This window comes from Ambystoma mexicanum, chromosome 1p (genome assembly GCF_040938575.1).
Source record: "Ambystoma mexicanum isolate Mex_15411 chromosome 1p, UKY_AmexF1_1, whole genome shotgun sequence".
In the NCBI taxonomy this organism is placed as follows: domain Eukaryota; kingdom Metazoa; phylum Chordata; class Amphibia; order Caudata; family Ambystomatidae; genus Ambystoma; species Ambystoma mexicanum.
Window position 1 is genome coordinate 613,651,890 of NC_090921.1, and position 23,325 is coordinate 613,675,214.

Sequence of the window (23,325 nt, forward strand, 5' to 3'; positions counted from 1 at the left end):
AATAGAAGTCCTCACATGTAACAATATGAACATTTTACTCCCTGTAGTGACAACTGTACTTAGTCCGAAGTCTTCTTTCCTCCATACTGGTGGGGACGTCCCACGGAACTGGGACATGACTGGAGGTGGTACAGGCAGGGAGCACAGCCATTACTGTGTTCTGGTAAACTCTGCCACTCCTCATTACTATTACCTGTGCATAACCTAATGTTGAACTACACTGTGCACTCTATTGTTAGCTAATATGTTGAACTCAAAATGATCCTGAGGGTAGACTTTGTATGGCACTTGGAACTAGTGTGAGATTTAGCTATGATGTGACACTAGAACAACTGAGAAATAGGCCACGGTTATTCGCTCAGAGAAGCCGTGGGGAGGCTGGTGTCTCGCACAGGAACTAACATTTGGGGCAGAGTGTGTATGAACTCTGGTAAACCTTTGGGGGTGGGCAATGTGGTGCAATTGGATGGATTTTGGGGGTGGGCAATGTGTTGCAATATAAGGATAGCCTGTCCATTACACTAGAAGATTCATAGACATAGCCTGTCTTTTTGCTTAGAAGATATATGATGGCAGCCTGTCTATTGCACTTAGAAGATTATGAGTTAGCCAATGTATTGCACATAGAAAATATGTGTGGTTAGCCTTGGTATTGCACTTAGAAGATTTCTGAGAGTAGCCTGTCTATTGCGCTTAGAGGATGTATTAGTATTGCCTGTCTTGAAGTGAACTAGTATAGCCTGTCTTTTGCGCTTAGTATATATTTTAGGATAGCCTGTGTACTGCACTTTTCCTTGTTATTACACCTAGAAGATTTATGATGTTAGACTGTCCGTTTCACATTGAAGATATATGCACTTAGACTTTATGAGGGTAGCCTGTCTATTATACAGATGATCTGATCACACAGCTACATCAAAGACAAAGCTCTTCCTGAGCCTCAAGGTACGTATTCACGCACCAATTAGGTGGACACCTGCCGCAGGGACGGCTACCCGCCAGTATGCATCAGAACACAGCGACGACCTATGACAAACAATTAGTTCTAGCTGGAAACATAATGATTTGCCTCTATACACCAGACTAAAACACAAAGCACAACACCTTTGCATCAGAAAGCAGCGATGACCTACAGCAAACAATGCGGTCTAGCTGGACACATAATGATTCACCTCCATACACCAGATTAAAACACAAAGCACAACACATAACTAGTCACTTGCACTTGTGCACTCTCCTGACCAACTCAGCTCCCATTCATATGCCTGACCTTCATGTGTAGTGTTAGGATGGAACTCCCAGGCATGCAGAGTGATTTGCTAGGAGTTTGCGGATGCCGAACTCATGGAAGGCCCCACTCCTTCCCAACCCAAAAGAACGTAAGGTCCAGACAAGTAGCAAGTTCAACTGGGGTTTATTACAACCAACAAACCGCAGAGATCAAATGCATGGAGGCGAATCCAGGCGCATCTCATCAAATTCTGGCTCGCAGGCCAGTTTTGATGACGAATTGCATCATACCTTCGTCACACTCTGTGCCCTTCCCCAGAAACCTAACTTCATTCCGGGTTGGCTATGGAACCCAAATAGAGGTTAGTGGATTGGACAAGGCGATGTCAGGTCTCAGGCCTGGACTATCCCCAAAAACTGCTACTTATTAAGTGTTACAGTATGCAGACCTAATAATTGGTCAGTGACCCCAGCGACCCGCCACTAGGGTTGTGAATTGTGATTGGCTAAACTGTGAGCCCCAGGCCTGGTACAAAATCAATTCCCAGCTCGGGAAGCACCTGATCACAGGATTATGTGCGACTATGTGTCAGTGATATGCAACTATGTATCTACGGCATAACAATGTGTAGACCATCATTGCTGTGAGAGTGCTATGTTCTCATCGTACAATTGTAACTTGAGTGTAATGACTTTGTTGCAACCATTGTCCGGTCCGTGAGACGGTTGCTCTTTTCAGCCACCAAATCTTGGCTCCTCATCAGCTCAGCCGGGTCATATGTTTGGAGACCGCGTTTGTGAGCTGTGGAGCTCCAAATCATTCTGCATTAGAGATAATTTTGTGTTCCTGCCAAGTTGGTGTTACTTTAGTTCAGGGTGAAGAATGTCCCTTTCAACAATGGGGCCTTGGCAGCGGCGTCGTTTCAGGCACAGTAGTTCTGCTTGCACAGCACTCTGTGCGGCTTCAGGTTTCTAAGACGGTTATTGCCTACTAAGATTTCTTAAGCCATGGTCTGGCTTCTACTGTATGCACCTTCCCATAGTATCAATAGTTTAGTGTGGTATGGCTAGGTCAGGTCCCTAAAGTGCTCCTGCCATTCCTTAGGGTTCTTTGCATGTAAGCATCTGTAAGCATTCACACATGATCTTCTTGCTTCTTGCGTTTCTGTGTTGCTGCGGCAAGCTAAATAGCAAAATAATAAACGTGCAGACAGTATGCACATGTCACTGTCCTCTAGCTCATAGAACTGTATGCATGTGTTCTTCGTGTAGTTGGGTGTGTGAGTGTCCCGAATGTGTGGATGGCATGTGTGCTTCATGTCTGACACTGCTATGTCATTGTGGTGTCTCTAACGACGGCATGGCTTCTCAGCTCTTTTAGTCAATTCGGTTCATGTAGCTGTCTTCAGTTCCCTCTTGTGCATCTTCAACCACTTTGGGTAGTGTCCGCACTGCTCCTGGGTTGTAGGGTCTGCTAAGAGGGTATTTCTTGTGGTATTTGTCTATCGTGGGAGCAGTGGGGATTGGTGTGAGCTCATACAATCAGCGGCCATATTGTCTTTGGTGATTCTTCCGGTTGCAGGGTCTTCTGGGACGGGGGGGGGCATATTTTCCGATCTTCCTTCTTCAGTAGCTTACTGGAGCTCAGCCAGCTCACCTAACTCCCTACCTTGGCCAAATGCAAACAGTCATTCTAAACCTTCTGAGTATTTTCCCTTACCTTTGACTTTGTTCCTGCGAGGGCATTCCCACCACAAGCATGTTGATGCCATGCTAATGGGATAAAGGTGCTATATAAATGACAAACTATTACTATTACTACTTCTCTTAATGTATTTGTGAGCACCTCCTCCAATTAGTACAACCTCTTTCTTGGGTTCACCACCTCCACCTGAAGTTGCCACTTCAAGACCCTTATCGCTCTCTCTATTAGGTCTTCAATATCCCTGATTTTACCAACTCCACTGGATTCAAATCAACTCATCCTAGTAAGACCATTTGTTTCATATCTTTGCAACCTCCTCACAATCCTTTCCACCTCTTCTTACTATGACCTCCTCCAGATTTTCTCCACCTCCTTCTGAAGTTTCCTTGTTCTCTAGACTATTACAACTTTCTCCTAGTATGACCACTGTTAGGAGTGTGCATTATACATATACTGTGTGCACAATACATTTCTGTAGCATGCTGTCACAGCTCAATGACCCGCATTCATAGAACCTAGAACCTCTGGAGTGAGGGTGGAGTGTGCAGAGGTTCCAGGTTCTGAGGTTGACTGTTGCTGGTGATGGTGAGCTGTGAGGTCACTGACCATAACCCTCTTATCTACTAAAGGGTCCTATTACTTACCCACTGCCTCTTAAGGATTATTCTTAACAACTGGGGACAAGTTGTTTGGGGACAGCAACCTCCAGCTGTTTGGAGGCTTATCGATGTTCCCCATGTTGGAGAAGAGCATCTTCTTGGAAGCCCAGGTCCATGTCCAAGTGGATGTAACTTTTGTGCATCGGTGGGCGGGTGACCTCTGCCACTTGTTTTTGGCGGCTGCTGGGCCTGTGGAAGTGCCCAAGGACTGTGAGCATGGGAGGTCAGCTGGGTCTCATTGCAGGCATCTTTTCAGTGAGTTCAGGTTGTGATGTGTTCCAGAGTGCTTAGAGGAAGGCACCAGGGAGTGTTAATTAACATGAAGTGATCGTGTCCCCTGATAGACGCGGCGTTGCTCGGCATTACTCATCTGGCATAATTCTCATCCTGGTACTTTCGGAACAGATCTGTGTCCTGTATTTCTGCTCCCCTCCTTGTCCCAGTACTTCTGGTGGATGCTTAAGTGGGTTACACTGTGATTATTTGGATTTATCAAATACTTCTGCACTGCCACGTTGGTTCTCATGCTGGATAGCTGAGTGACACAACCTGTTTTTCCTGTTTTTATTTTTTTCTTGAGCCTATTTTAACGCCTGGCCAATGTTCCTGGGCCAATATTTTTCTTGCCATCACCTGATGAGCCCAAAGTACGATGGGCAGATTGGAGGGACGGTTTCACAAAATATGGCCTGGCTGTGTTTGGCACTAACTACTCGAATGACAGGAAGGAAGCTTTACGATTCCACTGCCTGAGGTCTGCAGACCAAGAATTACTGAAAAAAGTACCAGAGCCGGTGGGTCTTGGTGATGTGAGTCAATTTGAGAGGAGCATAGACAAGCTTGACAAACACTATTAGAAGCAAGAAAACAAAATTCTTGCGCATTCTCATTTTGCCACCAGGAAGAGAAAAATATCATGAATCCATTGGAAAATGCGTTTCTGTCTTGCGGGGTTTGGCCGAGAGGTGCCGTTTTAACCATGTCAAGATTAACACATTCGGATCAGCTAATGATCAAGTGCATCAATGACAAGATCAAGGAAGAGATGTGGAGAGAGCATGATCCAACTCTTGATAGGGCGATTGAAATTACAAAGAACATTGAACACACCGAATTGTGTATCAAGGAGTTGCACTCAGAGAAAAGTGGCGATGGTCACAAGACAGGAGTGGAGGATAGAATAGTTAACAAAATGAACAAGGCAACTCAAAAATAATGGGCTGGTTATGGAAAGAAAGGTGACCAAAAAGGGAATGATGATTTCGAAGGAGGTGGTTAGATAGACCGAGTTTCCAAGTACACTGGACGTCCATGGGGTCCACCTTAAGTGGAAGCGATTAATCTGCTGGCCAGGCGATGCTATTGATTTGGTAGTGCCATTCACTTGTCTAATGACAAGGAGTGCATACCGGTGCACATTATTTGCTGTGAGTGTGTTTGGAGAGGGCATCTGGGAAGAGAAATCATCCATTCTGTCCAAGCAGTGTCAGGAAAAGTAAAGAGGAAGAAACTGTATGCGTTGGTTTCCGTAAATGGGGAGAAAATACCCATGTTTATTGATAGTGAGGCAGACTACACTCTTGTAAGTGTACAGGTGTAGAAAGATTAATTCAAGTGCTGCTTTCTAGAGGAGCCGGAGATCAAAGTAAATGCTTATGGAGATGTCCCCATTGATACAAAAGGCTAGTTCCCCGCTAAATCATTTCATAGGGTGACAAAGCAGAATTGGCCATAAAGTTGGATCCCTGTCACCCGAAACATGTTTTGACAGTTCATGAAAATTAGAAGAAATACAATGGTCTGGATGTGTCGTCTTGGTTTACTGGGGGTTTTAAAAAGAAACTGGGCTGTCTCAGTGGCTTTGTTCATCGCACAAGACTCAAGCATGGAGCGGTAAAAGTGTCAGAAAAAGTGAAGATGGTACCCATGGTATTGCGCAAAAAAAAGTGGAGGTGGTGATTAAATGGATGGAGAAGGAAGGGATCATTGAAAAAGTTGGGACCTCCGAATGGGTCAGCCCAATTGTCATTGCAAAGAAGCCCAAGGGCACTTTAAGACTTTGTATTGACCTCAGAAACTTGAATGGTAATGTGGTGGCTGAAAATGTCTACTTCCCAGAATAGATGACTTATTAGCAGGAGAGGCTGGTGCACAAGCATTCTCTATTCTATACTTGAGAGCAGCATACCATCAAATTGAGCTTCACGAGGATTTAATGGATTTGACGACATTTATAATGCCCATTAGATTATTTAGGTGGAGAAAGAATGCTGTTTGTGCTTGTTTCAGAGGCAAGTGTATTTAAAAATGTCGTACATGAGTTGTTGGGGAATAAAATGGGATTGTTATTCTATCAAGATGATGTGTTGGTATTTAGTGCATCAATGGAGGAGCATGATGATCGGTTAAAAGGGTGCTTGAGATTTTGAAGGAAGTGGGCTTGACAATAACCATGGAGGAATGTACTTTCAAAGTTGACAAAGTTACATATCTTGGCCACGAGATTACAGGGCACAATGTCAAACCAAAGCATGACACTGTGGAGGCGAATAAAATAATGCTTGAACCCAAAAGTAAGAGTGATGTGGTGTTGCTCTTAGGGTTGATAGAATTCTACAGCAAGTTTGTTGAAGGGCTTCCGGCCAAGACTAACAGTATGAGGAGGCTTACAAAATAAATGTGGTGTTGTTTGGAATGATGTGTGTGTCAAATGTTGTATAGTTCAGGCATCATTTCACAAAAGGTAGCAGGGACTCCTCTCCAGAGAGAATATGGCATGATAACCTGTTCTAAAATGAGAGTTTGCAGCACACGCTTTTTGCTCACTGTACGTTTCACAGATGGGAAATATCCATTTGCATATCAGTCTTTGTCCTGCCCACAGGGGCAGTCCAGCACCGAAATGCAATGGCAATTCCTCTCTGAACAAGAGTACCGACAGCAACCCCATACACGTATTTCAGCCTTGTTGGGCCTCATCAGTGAGGTGAAGCTGTGCCTCTCTGAGTACAGTGAGCAGGGAGACCACGTCTGGTTGCCCCCAGGTAACTTAGGGTGACCAACCCTAAGTTCCTTACAAATATTTCACAAAAGGTAGCAGGCGCCATTGTTGGTTGGTTTTGTGGAAGGGTGGAAGACAGTGATCTACACTAATGCAAGTGATTGCAGGCTTGGGGCAGTACTTATACAAGAGAATGATGGAGAACTGCTGACTATTGCGTTTGCCTCGACAGTACTCAAGGATACTGAAAGGAGATGTTCAGTGGTAGAAAGGGAGGCGTTGGCTTGTGTGTGGGCAATCAACAGATTCAGAATGTATGTGTGGGGGCATGAATTTAAGTTAAGGACAGGTCATAAACCTCTTGTTAGTATTTTCAATAGAGGTGGATTGGAAGGCGCGTCAAGGAGAATTATGAAATGGGTGAGCAGTTTACAGTGCTTGCAGTTTCAGGTTGAACATGTTCAAGGGAGGAACAATGTTATAGCTAATGCATTGTCTAGGTCAGCTGTGGCATACCCCCTTGTGGGGGAAGTGGAGCCCGATATTGAAGAGGAAATTGTAGGCATTTTTCAAGTTCAGGAGAACAGAATGTAGGTGGAATAGGATGAAGCGAGTTCAAGAGATGAGATTTATCAATCTATGTTGGAGTTACTACAGATGAATTCCAGCACCTGTGGTGATGAGAAGGTTAGGGATGGCAGGCGAGTAAGGGTTGAGGTGTGTGCGTGTGGTGGTTATTTGTGCAGGGACCATAGGTTAGTGGTTGCCGTGGAGATGAGAAATGATGTTAAGAAGTTGGGACATATAGGACATTTGGGTCTGGCAAGGACCAAAGCGTTAATAAGGGCTGATTCTTGATGGCCCGGTGTGAGCAATCAGGTGGAGAGTATGGTGAAGGATTGTACAGAATGTATGGAAGGTGACAAAGGACTTCAGGTGTGTAAACTGGCCATGTAGGTGTGTGAGTCTCCCAAGGTCTAGTGGGATGAGATAGCACTGGATTTGTTTGGTCCATTCAACATTGAGGGAGCTAGAGGTACGTACTTATTGGTGGTCATGGAAATGCTATCTAAATGGTATGTGTCTTGAAGGATGTGCATTCTAGTAGCATTATCAGGTTTCTGGAACTTTATTTTGGCAAGTGTCTGTTGGATAATGGTCTGCAGTTGGTGTCAAGAGAATTTAAAGCATTCTTGGAGAAGTATGGAATTGATCAGGTGACGACAGCCTTGTATCATCCACAAGGGAATGGATGTGTAGGAATATCTAATCCCACACGTATGGATATCATAAGAATTGTTGTGGCCACTTGTAAGACCTAAAATACTATACAGAGGAAACAAAAAAGAAGACAGCATCAGACACAGAAATGTAGAATAAGAATGCATGTTTATTTATGCATGGCAATAGTCACTAATCACAAACAAGCAATCAGCACTCTCTAGCAATGAGTACTTTAGCAAAGCCACCCCTCCCAGCTACTCAGCCAGCTCCCTAGCTCTGAGCCAGCACCCCCTCTCCCCTGAACAGAACAGCAATCTACTGTTATACAGAATAGCATTGTAGCGATGACGCATTTTACAATTACATGTGTAGAAAGCATTTATGGCAACCAGCATTCTATGGCTTCATCCGTGCATACATCATTTCAACATAGCATAATCGTGTACTGTACTGGGACACAGTGACGTGTTCTTCTATATTCTATTCTAAGAACAGCAAGCATATCGCTAACATTCCAGTCTTTTCGCACAAGACAGTCTAACTGCAGGAATGAAACCATTCATGCTATCTCTGTCCCACAACCAAGGTTGTTTCTCTGTGCTGAGAATAGCTGACAGTCTGCCAAGAGTGTCTGCCAAAAGACACTGGGCCTCATTACGACGCCTCATTACGACCCTGGAGGAAGACCATGGTGCTATTAGCAGCATGGTCCATGCCGGTAAGTTACCGACTCCGCCATGGAGAAAGGGGAAATTACCACCCCATTACAAGGTTGGCGGGGCAGTAATTCCCCCTTCCTCCATGGCCCTTCCCCATTCCCATTTTTGCCCCATAGGGCTCAATGGGAATGGGGAAGGCGCAAATTGCGGCACCGTAATTAGCACCAAGGTCCCTTTGCGGATCCCTACTTTAACGGCTGGTCTACACCAGCCATTAAGGTTGGGTCCCGCAAAGGGACCTCGTAATTAGGTGCTAATAGGTTAACGGCGCCGCAGCCTTTTACGGCGCCGTTAACCCATTAGCGCCTCGGTCGTAATGAGGCCCACTCTCTTCTAAATAACATCTATTCGCTCTGATCAGCTGTGTGAACATTTTCACATTGGCACACAAACATATATAGCGCTTTGAAACTAGAATGTGCTATACAAAATAACAAGTGTACATAATTCTTCTTGGTTCTCAGCAAATATCGATCTAGATCAAAACAAACTATAGTGCTAAACATAGTTTATACTAAATGGATGAATGAATTGCTGGATGAATGGTTGAATTGATTAGCCCACGCTAATTTAACCATAGAAAAATGCAGATTAACACACTGGTGGGGATTGGATTAGGGTGGTCATGGAAAGCACCTTTCAATGTAGGCTCCACACAGAGTGACAGGGGTGCCACCATTTCATTTGTTGAGGGGCAGGAAGCCCAATTTGCATTTGTGTTTGGTTGGATGGGGAGATCAAGATGTGAGGGTGTTGATGTGGCCAGGGTTCGAGAAATGATGTGTGTAAATGGGGAGAAGGCTAGGTGAGATTTGATGAGAGAAATTGTTGTAGAAATGTCAGTGAACGACCAGGCGATGTTATCAAATTGAATTTGAGTCAAGATTTTCCAAGGAGATTGAAGTTGTCAAGGACTTGAGGGTGCTGGTCATAGTCAAAGGTGGAGGTGTTTGGAGCAAAGACAGGATGGCAGTTATCAGGAGTGGGAATGCGGGGTGTGTTTGGTGGAAGGAAGGGAGGTGTCAGGAGTGTGCAATATGCATATACTGTATGCAACAAACATTTCTGTATCATTCTGTCACAACTCGTTGACCAGCATTCATAGAACTTAGAACCTCTGGAGTGAGGGTGGAGTATGCAGATGTTCTAAGTTCTGAGGTTGACTGTTGCTGTGATGGCGAGATGCGAAGTCGCTGCCAATGACCCTCTTATCTAATAAAGGGCCTTATTACTTACCCACTGTCTCCGGAGTATTATTGTTAACAACCAGCTCCTTCAGGTTTTCCAAATCTCCTTTGGATGTTGCCACCTCCTCTAGACTCTCACCACATCTTCCTTCCTCCTCTCACACCTGCAACAGTCTCCCCTCCTCCACAGTCGTATCACACTCCAAACTCCTCTAGCCACAAACTGCCCAAATAACTCACACTCATTAACTGGAGTTAGCGTCACCTTTACTGTGTTCCCTCCTGCCCTGGGTGTTTGTGGGTCTGCACCTGTGAGTTGTAATTGAGTAAGGGCTGAAATTGGCTACTTTCTTTGAGCCCATGGAGGGCTGACTAAGGTTAAGGGGTTTTGACCAAATCTACATCTGACTTGTCTGCAATATTGGATTTAAGGTTTCCTTCTACGACCAACTCTGACACTGTCCACACTGAGCTGACAGCTGTGGCGTGCCTTACATGTGAATTGTAGGCATCTAATCCCCAGGGTAAGCTTTGTAACATCTTTACATTACTTGTAACAATGGGCGAGAAAAGTTGTTACCCCCACCAGAGATACAACTACCAGTGAACAATGAAGTTGAAACATTGCTTTCTGGGTCAGTTTACCCAGATTTAGAAAGTCATGGGCTTTAAACTTTGTATCGACTGAACTACCGTGTTGGTTACAGCTCCTTCAGCACTTCAATCCTACTTTTTGGTGCCAGGTGCGGTGCCAGATTAAATCCTGTAGAGGCCCCTTGACAGTTGAAATTTCAGGCCCCACCCTCACAAATTATAAGAATGCTAATGAAGCGTAGGCTGTTGCGTAATGGAGCAGCGCATAAAGCTCTCTGCCTTCCAGGGGCCCCTAAAAGGAGTGGGGTCCATAGTCCGGTGCCTACTTGGCCTAATGGATAATCCAGCACTGCCCAGGTGGACTGGCGACAGTAGGAATGTATACCTTTGTCAGTTATAGATACATATTTTCTCTTAAGGAGAAAGCATTTAATCAGTATTGGATATTTGGGTCTGCCTAGCGCTAACTATGGGCTTTCTCAAGGCAGATCCCATTAAATAGCTTGCAGGTTGTTACAAGGGTATAGGACTTAAGGGCTAGTTTACCCTAATGGACCAGATAGGCAGGGAGGTGCTGGCCTGTGGTAAGGAAATGTGCATGTGCAAGGGGCTCGGGTAAGATGACTGGGGATCCTTCCCATATGTTCCTTGGCCAAATATCCACTGGCTCAATGTGGCACATGGACATCTGAGCTTCCCTTCTGGCAGTCCCCAGAGCCGGGAAGGGGACTTGATCACAATATGTTGCCTATAAGGTGTTCTGTTTTTTGGTTGGTCTGTGATTGTGTTTCTACCACCTGTTTGTGCCCTCCCTGTTTTATACGTGCAAGAAAATAAAACAGACACTCCCCGGACAGGGAACAAGTCAAAAGAGAGCAGGCTGCGAGAGTTCAAGGAAAAGTTTATCTAGATCTCTGAGAGCGCTTTGCATAATTAATGTTACAGTACATTTATATAGGTACAATGATGCGTCTAACATATGATACTACGTTGGACCCGGATTGGTCAGTCAGGGTGGTGTCTTAGGTGTGGGCATCATCTCTTCCTCCTGGATGGTTGCTTGGTTGGCGGGAGGATGGACGTCAGATATCTGTGCTCCGAATGGGTGAAGGTCAGGTCGCCGTGAAGCAGGGTGTTCACTATCTAAGCCAATGAATACATTCTAAATAATGCATGCACTAAATAATGGTTGATCAAAAGACTCTCAGTAGTTTATCATGTCACTATACAAACCACACAGGTCTCTATATCATCTATAACATTTGGGTTATACAGGTCACAGGTTTAAGGGCCTTGACCACTATAATACTCTCATTGAACTGTGGGGTCAGTCTCACAAGAATCTCAGGTATGTGGCATTTGTTAGTATTAGGCACGATATACTACAACAGGGGTCTAATGTTAGTTGGGGGTCCGTTGGGTGGGCCTCGTAGCATGGTCAGCGGTCTGGCACATGAAAGGAATATCTTGCAGGGACACAGGGTCAGAATGGCAGTAAGATTCCATCGGCGAGGGTGCGGGGGCAAGGACACGTTTTTGGACATGAACGAGCTATGTGCTTAGTTCATGCTGGTTCACATGCAGGACAGTGATCTCAGAGGAAGACTGATGTGATCCATTTATTAGTTGTTGCAAATACTGCCGGCTTCATCGTGAGAATGGAGCCGCAGAGTTTTCCAGTCAGAGTGGGAACGAGGTTGGGGCCATGTGGCCTGCGTCTGGGTGCTGCGAGGAAAGGGAGAGAAGCGTTTCGTACTATCGCAGTGAGACCTGGTCACCAAGATGGAGTCGAAAGGGGGTACACAAATAGATGCCCTGTGTCCTGCTCAGTTGTTCCATCTACGCGAATGTAACCCAAAGTTAACATTGCATAAGGGCAAGGGGCGAACACACTACTGGAGGCACTTGGTCTGAGTCTTGTACTGAGAAGTGAAGGATGAGAGGGGCTGGCCCCTCGCTCCCACACACACCTATTCTTGTTTCTTTTCAGCTGCGGTTCAGTGAAGGGTGTTTCAATTGGATAGAGAGCTACCTTTTTGTGTCTGTGCCTGATCTCGATGGTTGAATACCAGTCCATACTCAGGTTGTACAGTAAAAATTAAATGTGAAGTTTTATATGTATATGATTTCTATATCAGTGTTAATTACGTTAGACAATAATAAAGTAGTAGTGGGTAGCAGAAGAGTGACCCTAACTCCAGCTCTGCTGCCTGGCTCTTCTGATCAAGACCCACAGCTCTGCCACCCTCAGTCCCTCTGGGATACTCTGGCCGTTGGATGTGGTCCTGGGACCCCCTCTCTGCCTCATTCATATCTCAAATGCTATAGATAGAGATGTAAATGACTGACAAGAGATGAAGCAGTAATTATGGCATAATTTACTGCTGGCCTGTATAGTTTATTGGTGTGTCCTTGTGTTCAGCATAAGGTATGGAGCACAGGCAACAAAAGAGTGGTGTCTTCGAAAATCAAGTGGTGGAAGTCCGGGAAGCTGTAGGCGAGAATAGGCGGGTCGGAGAATCCAAGAAATGATGGTCCGTAAGCAATACAAGGCAGAATGAGCAGACAGGAGAAGACAGCGGGCGAGAATATAAGAATCCAGGAAGGTAACAACACAGGACTGGCAAGAAGAAGGTGGGAGGAGGAGGATCAGGTTTGTCACTCCATCTCTTGCAACATGTGCCTGCCCCTGATATATCCTCACCAAGATATCCATTGCAGGGCAGGAGCCCCAACTCCCTCGATGCCGCAGGAGCAGCTCAGGCTGAGATAGACATCACTGTGTGCACAGAAGCACTGAAGCCACCTTCGATCCTTGTGGGACCTCTAAGGCATCACCCTGCACCATGAGGCATTCCGTGCCTAAAGCAGCATATTCTTTCACGGTGTGCCCTACCTACCACGTGAAGCACATTCTACGTGAAGGTACAACCTTTGTTTTGCATTTATTGCATGATTTCTTTACCCGAGTAAGATGACCGCCACACCTAGTGTGCCCCTCTCCCCTCGCATCAATTGTGTACATGGTTGCTAAGCAACCAGTTGTGTTGTCACCAACAAGAACCAAATGGCATTCGCCGGCAGGTGGAAGCCGGCCCTCGTCGTAGGCCCACAGTTAAAGGCCCTGTACCGAGCTTGTCGGAGCCAGGAGGACTATGGACTGTGACCCCCCTCCTTCTAAAACTCTGGCATAGCAGTAAACCTGCAGAAACTGTAATTGGGTAAGCGCCCGCTTCTTAATCAACTACATGCTTATCTTCCCTATACTTGATGTCACCTTAGATGCTATTCCAGTTGCTATATTGTTTCTTGTGTATGCACAATTTTTAACACATTTTTTTATAAAGCGAGATAAAAACACTAAAAATAGGAAGAAAATACAAAATTCTGGCATTGTATCAAAACAAAAAAGTACAGAACACCACAGTCAAATTGTCATATCAACTGCCTCAAACAATTTTGAAAGAGTTATGATGTAGGTGTTTGTTAGTAGCACACGTGAGAGAATTATTCGCAATATCAATTAGAAAATGAGTGGCATACAGTGTGGTTCAGCTTGTAAAATGGTTCTAATACAGGTCAGTTTAAATAGTTTTGGTTTACATTTTTTCAATGTAGTGCCTTTTGTTTCCACCAACACGCGTTGGGAGAAGTCTATGTCAATCCCATCCATCAATATCATTCTGTGTCCTGAAGACCGAGTCAAGGGTGCGTTGAACAAGGAATAGGTTTACCTAACTATGGTCCCCTTGTTCCTCCGGAAACACAACCCTGTGTTGAAACCCACTACAGATTGCTATTTTCTAATTGATATTGCGAATAGTTTATTCACGTGTACTGCTAACAAACTGTTGACTGTTTCAAAATTGTTGGAGGCAGTTGATAGAAGACCACAATCAAATTATCATGTTTTGATACAGTGCCAGAATTTTGTATTTTTTGTATCAGTGTTTTTATCCTGCTTTATAAAAAAAAATGTTTTAAAAATTGAAACTGATCCTATGGCTTTGCCGAGTAAGGTGTGGTAGAACCATATTGAATTCACCATAACTGTCCCCGCGATTGTGTGTAAGAGTGGGGTAGCTGCTGTGGAATTGTATATTATTATGTATCCGTCCTCATCCACAAGCCCCTCATAAACAAAAAAGAAGACCCTGTGCTCATAAAGCATTTATACATTTGGTGCTACTTGCTACAGTCAATAACTACACACCATATTTGATAACAGCTTACAGTAACACCTGTCATGACATGCTTTTTCATTCAATACCAAAAAAATGTGCTTTGAATTTGGCAAGTACCGTTCTCTTGTCTAAGTCAACTATGGACAGCTTATATTTTTGGTGAATGAAGAATGCAGTACATTGCAGATAAACTTACCCAACACATAATTCCATGTAAACCCTAAGACATGCAGATTCACATCTACAACATCAAAAGCAATTTCTACTTATTTTTAATGATTTTTCTGTGTAGTGTGAGTTATTAGATCTGAAGGCCGGGCACAAAGTAGTCATATTTTTGTTTAAAAACATTTATTAAATAAAAATGGGTTGGGAAAATGCCTCTCTGGCCCTATTATAAAGAGGAATTTCCCAACCTAGAAATCAAAACTAAGGATCTGTCTGTGTCAGGAAGTGAGTAACTGAAAAGCCGTCCTTCTATATCCTATCCTTACCCTCACACTACAAACAAAACAACAAACAAACTTGATGTTGCCAAAAGTGTTTAAAACAAAAAGTATAAGAATGACTCCAATGAAAATGTGCTCCAAGTTAAAGACCCTTGGATCCAGAGGCTGGTCCCCTTCCCCTGGATTCTTAAATAGGATGGCAAAAGTGTATCTTTAGCTAACAGTTCCTTTGTGTCATCACTGGACTCACAAAGTTCTTATTGCAAATCACCTGTTATACTCGCCTGCCAGGAATCTTTATACAATTTCAACTGCCTGGTGTACTTGTCTGTCAGGACTTCTCTTATAGTAACACATTGTATACTCCCATGCCAGGAATCTTTAGACAATTTCAGCTGACTGGTATGCTCACCTGGCAGGACTTTGTATGCATTTCACAGTTCTTTAGCTATACCACAATAGCATATACGGTGAGGTGTTTGGTATATCTGACTATGGCAACATTTGCTCATACTTTTTCTGCACACTGTAATCTCATGCATCTGTACTTGATTGGGTGTTGAATTTGTACTTTGTCTTGACTACATTTAAACAAACTTTGGGTATTTTCTGCATCAGCAATTTCGCACCATTCAAACATTTGTTGACACACTTGTGGGAACACCCTGGGGTCACCAGCTGCTTTGGGCAGAGTCACTGGTTCCTTCCTGCGTCTCTGATTCTGCTTGCACCTCGGCAGTGTGTGGTTCCTTCACCCGCTTTCCACTTTGGAGTCTGTCGACGTTCTTCCAGCATCCTCCGCAGCCTTGCGTTCACATGTCAGCTTTCATTTGCAGCCCAGACTGGAGAATGCGGTCTCTTCAAGCGGCTCGACATCCAGAAGTTCCTGCACAGTTCACAGCATCTCCACAGCCCTTCTTGATCACAGGTGGTGTTTCTCCTCATGTCCCTAAGGCCTTTTCCGTTCGACCACACCTGTCCATGTACCAGAATGACAATAGGCCATTAACAACTTCTTTATTATAGGGTCCTCTCATGTGAAAGTGGGGAATACTGTGTTTCATCCAATAAAGTCATAACATCTCCCCGGTAGTTGCCTGCTCCCATGTGATCCTCCCTCATATAGCCACCCGCAGGGTCAGGATCAGGTAGCGGCTGCCGTTCCCTGTCCGCATGGGAGGAGGTCACTGCCAGGGAAACTGTGATAACTCCATTGGGTTCATCACAGTAGGGAAGTTGTTGGCATTCCATAATGTCATAATCATGGACTGTTATTGTTTTTTAAATGGTACAATCAAAGAACTGCCCACATTGATGGAAACATTTAGCATCTTTTGGTTTGATGGTATATGAATGAGAATGAAGATGGGGCAACCTGTTAATTCCTGTCTTGCTTTGTTTGCTCTCTAAAGTTTAGAGGTTAGAAGCAGACCACACTCAAACTGCAGGGCGTTGGAGCACCGTATATTAAGCCTGTAAGTTCCACATCTGGCCCATGAAGCATATGTTATGTACACTTTAATTACACCATCATTCTTGCAAAAATAATAATCTGTTAGCGAAAATTAAATCCTTAATGTAATACAGTGATTCATTCGTTATAATATATTGCTATATCACATCTTACAGCTCTAAGCTAAATTGAAATAAAAGATGTATTATATAATTCAGTGGTTAATTTACTATATTGTGTCCATACATGCTCCATTTCACAAATGTCAGACATAAAGAAAAGACACGTCAAACAAAAACACACAAACACATAAACAAGAAGCAACTCCATTTCAGGAATGTCCTATAATTCCAGCATGGTGCTTGTGAAAATTGTGCTTAATTTAAGATGTAAGGGCCCAATGAAATTCACTCTGTCCATCTAGGAGCAGATGATTGTTATGGATTGGGAGCCTAATTTTACTTAACCACAATGTTGTGCAGCACAACAGTGGAAAAACATCAAAGTATAAACGCAGCATGGAAACAAAAATCTCTTCATATCAACATTCAAAAGCTCTGTCCTCAGTTTACAGATTTGTACTAGTTTCTACAAAATGGCTGACACTACAACAGAGCGTTAATTATGATGACCTCAATATGCATCACAGAGTAGAAGATTGAAACAAGGGCCTTTCTCCATACTGATACAAGAACTCTGAGAGAGAGCTAAAGATGACTCTATCCACACTTAAACTGTTATTGAACAAACAAATATATATAAATGTATTTTCCCTGCAAGAGTACCCTTCCAATATCCAAGTGAAATTACAGCTTTAGCTTACTTGGTACAGGCTAATCAGTTCCTCAATTATCACAGACTTTAAGGAGTTGATTTCCTGAGATACTCTTCTTGCCAGGTGGTGGTCCCTTCTGGTCTGAAAGAGATAAGTGCCTCGTTAAGGAAAGAAAACTGGATCCTCTACTGTCTTGTCTTGGTCTATCCCCCTAGCACTGCGCCTTGATTAAAGGTAAGGAAAATGTCCTGTGTAGTAGGAGGCAAACAGTGCACATCATTTTGGAGATAGGAAGAGGCTGTACAAGGTAAGTACCATGCCACTGAGAGAGAAAAAAAGGTCAAAGGGTCTACATCAAAAAGCAAGGGGAGTTGTTTTGATCTGAAAGCAAGTCTTTAGGCCTTAGAAAAATATTTCCCATTTTAATAAAACGACAGCTTTATTTGCATCACTAAAATAATTCAATTCAGACATTGTTGTATGCCAATGTTTACAACAAAAGTACTATTGTTGCCACAGCTTTGGGACAGATGATACCGCCAGCAGTCGAAGTCTAAACAAAAAGTGTTACTTACATGATATTTTAACTCTTTTCAGGACAACCAAATGAATCTCTCAAACAGAGCCACGAGAAAAGAGGATTCAAGGTACCGCCAGCAGGTATAGTATGTATCTAATTGAGCAGAGTGCATTTCAACCACTTCATTAAAATTACAACTCGTTATTGCAATACTCAATGTTTATCCTTTAGAATTTGCAGAAACAAGAAAGGCATCATTATCTACTGATGGACAGCAAACATACACTGCCCATTTCTTTATGAGTTTCTCTAGTGTAAAATATGTTGTTCTTCAGATATAAGTACAGTTCTAAGACGTGTGTCATGTGGATGGACTTCCCTGGGTTATATGTGATAATGTACTGATTACTTTTCATTAATATAATTTTCTTTTTTCATTGGTTTGGTTCAAAAAAATATTTCAGTTGAACAATTGCACTTTTGGATGTTGTTTTATTTGGGCAAGGAGTTTACTTTTTACTGTCCTTTTTTCTGTACCTTTTTCTTTTAAATGTTGGAGGAGACCCACATCACACCGAGCCACATCACAGGCTCCTCAGTTTCCTTTTTTATCACCACTTCTTCAACCACTTTTCTCACTGTTCTTGATTTCTTCAATGACACATTTCTGCCCTCCTTTTTGCTAATTTCCATCCATCCCCATGTAAAGACCCCTTCCCTTTTCCTCTACCCACTCCCCCACTGCCCTACATCATATCTTCACACCCCTCATGCACTCTTCATGTTCCTGGTTTGTATCATTATCTGACCATCATACACCCCTTCCTTCCACATTGTGCTCTTGTTCACCCCAACATTTTCTGACACTCCTTCCCATACATTGTCTGACTCTCCTTTCTTCTGATTTGGCATTTCGTGCTCACTTTTGCTTTCCTATAATGACCATAGAGGAAAGACCCATCTGCCAGGCGGTGTGCGGTTCACTTACTGGCATAAAGAGCAGAATCTGTGTGCCTGTCTAAAGTCTGATTGTTTTATTTTGTTAGTTTTTGTAAAGTTACTATTCAGATCAGATATTTGTAAGCATTTTTTAGTTTGAAATAATTAAACAGCAGAATTATTGTTGAGGAAACATCACACTGTTATGTCACAGTTATATGCTTGGTCCAAAGACTAAGGCTAAAAAAGAGAGTGTATGTGGGACATTGGTTAGCCATCAGCAGCTGGGCTATAATTCTAATATAATACTATCAGTACATTTCACCCATTGAGGTCACACATATTGAATTTAAAACAGGCATAGACAGTAGAGAAACTTTGGGAAGTTGGGGCAGAGAGAATGCACCAAATTACAGACATTATACGCCACCTCTGACTTAATTGCCATCACAGGTATTCTCAAAGTTACATTTTTGAAGAGCAGTTTTGAAAGTGGATGTAGAACTATACTGAAGTATCACCATTAATAATTGTCTATCTGGAAGGTTTTCAATCCCTTTTGTGTACTGATTATATATGATACAGACTGAGCTATATTTCATAACATTTAACCATATATCCAAATTCTCACTAAGTAGAAAAACATTCATTGTTCCACTTTGTACATATTATTTACTAATACAAGCACATATAGAAGTAAAATTACATCCTTGCAAAACTATCCTATTGTAAATGACTGGGGGATTTTCCTCAAATCAACTTTCCAAAGCTCTATGGAGAACTGGTGAATACAAAGATGGCCCAACCCTCTTCTGCTGCATCCAAAAATCTCCATGAGAATTTAATTTGTGTTGCAGGCATTCTCCTGCAACAGTAATTAAGCCCTTCGATCCACCATCTCAGCGGAGGCCCCACCTACCACGGCACCAAGCCCATTGCAGACCCTATGCCAAACACTCCCCTTCAAAATCACATGGAGTGCAGTAGGGGACATCGGCAGGGTTATTGCCTCATACAAAAGATCTGATTGACAGGATCATCATCATCCACATTTCTCTGGAGTGCAGTAGGGGACATCGGCAGGGTTATTGCCTCATACAAAAGACCTTATAGACAGGATCATCATCATCCGCATTTCTCTGGAGTGCAGTAGGGGACATCGGCAGGGTTATTGCCTCATACAAAAGATCTGATTGACAGGATCATCATCATCCGCATTTCTCTGGAGTGCAGTAGGGGACATTGGCAGGGTTATTGCCTCATACAAAAGATCTGATTGACAGGATCATCATCATCCGCATTTCTCTGCACCTAGAAGTAAATTACCCACTATGAGATGTGAAGTCTGACTTGATACCTAGCCAACTCCATTAACTATCAGATAAGAGCTACGAGTGGACAAAGATGAAGAAAAGTCTTTGACACAGACAGTAATAGACCTATCTTTAGAATTAAACACGGTGGATCACTTTCTCTTACTCATTTGCCTTAGCGTGGTCTCCGAAGTAAGTGGAACTGTCTAAAAGTTGTTCTGAGCCTTTTTGTGCACATAGAAAACTAGTATACTGGTAAAAGCCACCATCTCAAGAACAGTCCAACTATGGATGCAACGAAATTGGCTGTGACTTAATCAAAAGAAGAAGGATCCTACGGAAATGAGGGGGCCTCCACCCCCTCATTTCCGTGTTTTCTTTGCAAACAAAGAACAGATGTTGACAGAGCTTTGGGATGTATACCTAAATTGTATTGTAGGAAATGTATACCTGTGAAACATGTTCTGATTATTCTTGAAATCAGGGTACATACACATCGTAGTTAAAGATTCGTTCTGGGTAAGAGTGCCTGTTTTTCAGGATTTCATGCCACAGCATTTTGGTAATTGCACTGCCTGGAGACATGCTTGTACGCCTTCCTTCTTCTGGGAAAGTGAGTTTGTGAAAGCAGGAGGCAGAATGGGATCATGGATCTGATTTGTGAACCATTGACAAGACCCAGCTGGTCTCCCGAAAGTGCCTCCTGGAGGCTGAGATGCAGAGCTGTGGCAAACGTCCTACACTTAACATGAACCCTTTCACCTTCATAATGATATCTTTAGTACTCAAATTAAATTGACCCTACAAATTGTGGAATTATAATCTCAGAATGTAGCCCAACATTGTATTAGTACTCCCTCCAAGCAAGGCAGTAGAAGCCTAAGTTTAACAAGGCTTCCAATAACTAATTCTCCTTATATTTCACCTGGAACCTTGAACGAGACCCAGGGTTTCTATAAAAGTAAGAGTCTTGACAAGTGGCCCATCTGTGGGGCAATCCTGCCTATTGATCTCCTTTGCTCATCACCAGTTGAGGGGAGGGGATAATCAAGGATCTCCGTCAGTTGCCACATTTGATGCCTCTGGGATTACATACCTCTCTACTCCCCGGGGGAACACCTGTTAAGGAACACCTTGACTCAGAGACAAACTACAGCTAACATTTCTCATCCTTTACCTCACCATAATATTCCTGTCATAATTTGTTCAGGAAGCACTAGTTCTCCCCTGGTTACGGGGTTCTACCTTCCACCAAGATGTTCCACTATTTCTGCATATTGTAGCTCTTGATAGCACACTCCACCTCCACCACCCCCCCGCAACTAGTCAGTCTGTCATCAATACATTATGATGGCCAAATCCTTTCATCTGTGCCTCATACATCCCTAAATGCAGGAGCGAATCCCTCTGCAGGGACCGTTGTCATTATGTTTTGACCGACACAATGGCAGTTTTACTGTCATTATGTGCTTGGATTTTAATATGATGAAATACTTAATTGACCACCCCTCTGTCAAGGAATCTGTTTACAGAACTACACTTACAACACAGTCTCTTGCCTTTACTCTTCTTCTCACACTCTCTTCACAGTTATCTTTCACTTCCCTGTCATGCAGCCAGTCCTATGTCACCATTAAATAGCTACACCCTTGAAGCCTGTAGGGTATTTTGTGGAGATTTGGGGCCTGACGGTATTTTATTACCGCCGAAAAATAACTTAGCAATAATCACTCCTTGTATTCAGATTGGGCCATGTGCAACAATAATACAGTGGACATGCATTATTTCAGCACCCAGACATGCATATTTGGTATGCGTGGTTGGTATGCGTGGTTGGTGGTATTTTGGTGAGCATAATTCCCTTGTTTTATTTGTGGCCCCAATGTCCAGAATCCCTTATCTTTGCTTATATTTTTCGTGTAATCACTAGAGAGACCTCAGACCTACATTTTAGGAATACCACATTTTCAGTGTTAGTGTTAGTGTGCCACCATGGGCGATCTCACTGACTTATTTACGACAGAGAGCTATATGTGGTAATTTTGTGGTAATTTCCACTACCTTATATACGGTAGGGAACTATGTTCAGAGAGTCCCTCTTCCCGTTGGCTCATGTACCTCCAACGAGCTATGCTACAAACAATCACTCTCAACTGTCCATACTGAATATGATCATGCACACATCTGTCTTAAAATGACAATTGCATTGTTTAAAAATCTCCCCTCATCATCAGCACTGTATTGGTAAATATAAAATACACCACCCGTCTGCTTTCAAATATTTTTCTGTATTATAAAAGTTGCATTTAAACACGATCTCACTCTTTACAGAAATAAATAAAATAGCACAGTAACAGCATTGTCTGTGATACACTGAAAAAGAGTGGCGGAGAACAGAACACAATTTGCAACATTAACATGTGATTAAGGCACCGGAATCTCCTTTCCTACTCTGACTGATTATTCTCGTACACGCTCAGCTCCCACACTTATGTAATTACCTTATATGTTCAGCCGAGTTTTCTTCAGCTGTTCTCTTTCTGAATGTGGCTCCCTTGAAGATTAACCCCAGTGAAAAGGAGCGCCTTTCCTTCTCAAACCGGGGTCATTTCCTGGAATTCTCAGCTTTTGCAGATAGGAATGCTCCAGCCAGGAAAAAGGTCCTTCTCCCAGCTCTGCCAAATCTTGACTGTCTTTCTCTGCCTCAAACTCCCCCCAGCAAAACTCTGATCACTCCCTCTAGCATGATACTTGCTATGACGCTGCTCCAATCAGAATCAATCATGCCATCCTCTCCTTCTCTACACAATGGCTCATTTTTTTAGTAATACTTTGTAACCAACTGATTTCCTGTTCTTTCGGGCCCTTTTGCTTCCTGTAGTTATGTGGACAGGGCAGCAGAGAAAACGAAAAGAAAAAAAAATGGATGTGCGTTTAAAAGTTCACTTTCAGAATAGGCCTAATTCTGCAGTGGAGACACATTTTTATTAGTGGATTATGTTAACCTCAGTTTCATTAGTCAGGTTAGTTATAAGTAATGTTAGTTATTAATTTTCAAATGTGTCTCTCGCACCATAGGCATTTCAGGTGAAAAATAGTGTGCATTTTTGAATGTGCACGTGTGCTTTTAACTGTAAAAATAGATTTGCATCTTATATGTTAAAATCGTTTTTGACTGAATAGCCTGTCTTTCCTTGTTAATCTGGTAACACATATAGCAATGCACCATAGGCATTTGGTGCTGCATCAAAAAAAAAAATTGCTACCTGTGCAGTAGTGCTGTACTCTGTGCTGGTTGCTACCTGTGCAGTAGTGCTGTACTCTGTGCTGTAACACGCCAAATATCCTTACATACACTCATTTTGTTTTTAGA

General features: G+C 43.0%; 1 protein-coding gene across 2 annotated transcripts in view; it reads left to right on the top strand.

Moving 5' to 3' along the window:
• The window catches only part of PRR22 (proline rich 22), a 108,561-nt gene that overhangs the window by 72,542 nt on the left and 12,694 nt on the right, over nucleotides 1–23,325 (top strand). Inside the window, exon 2 of one of the 2 annotated variants that reach the window (XM_069641435.1) lies at nucleotides 17,778–17,840. In XM_069641435.1, the coding sequence (XP_069497536.1) occupies nucleotides 17,778–17,840 (63 nt within the window). Of the gene's footprint in view, nucleotides 1–17,777; nucleotides 17,846–23,325 lie in introns of both variants that reach the window. The other variant, XM_069641516.1, reaches the window with a different exon arrangement.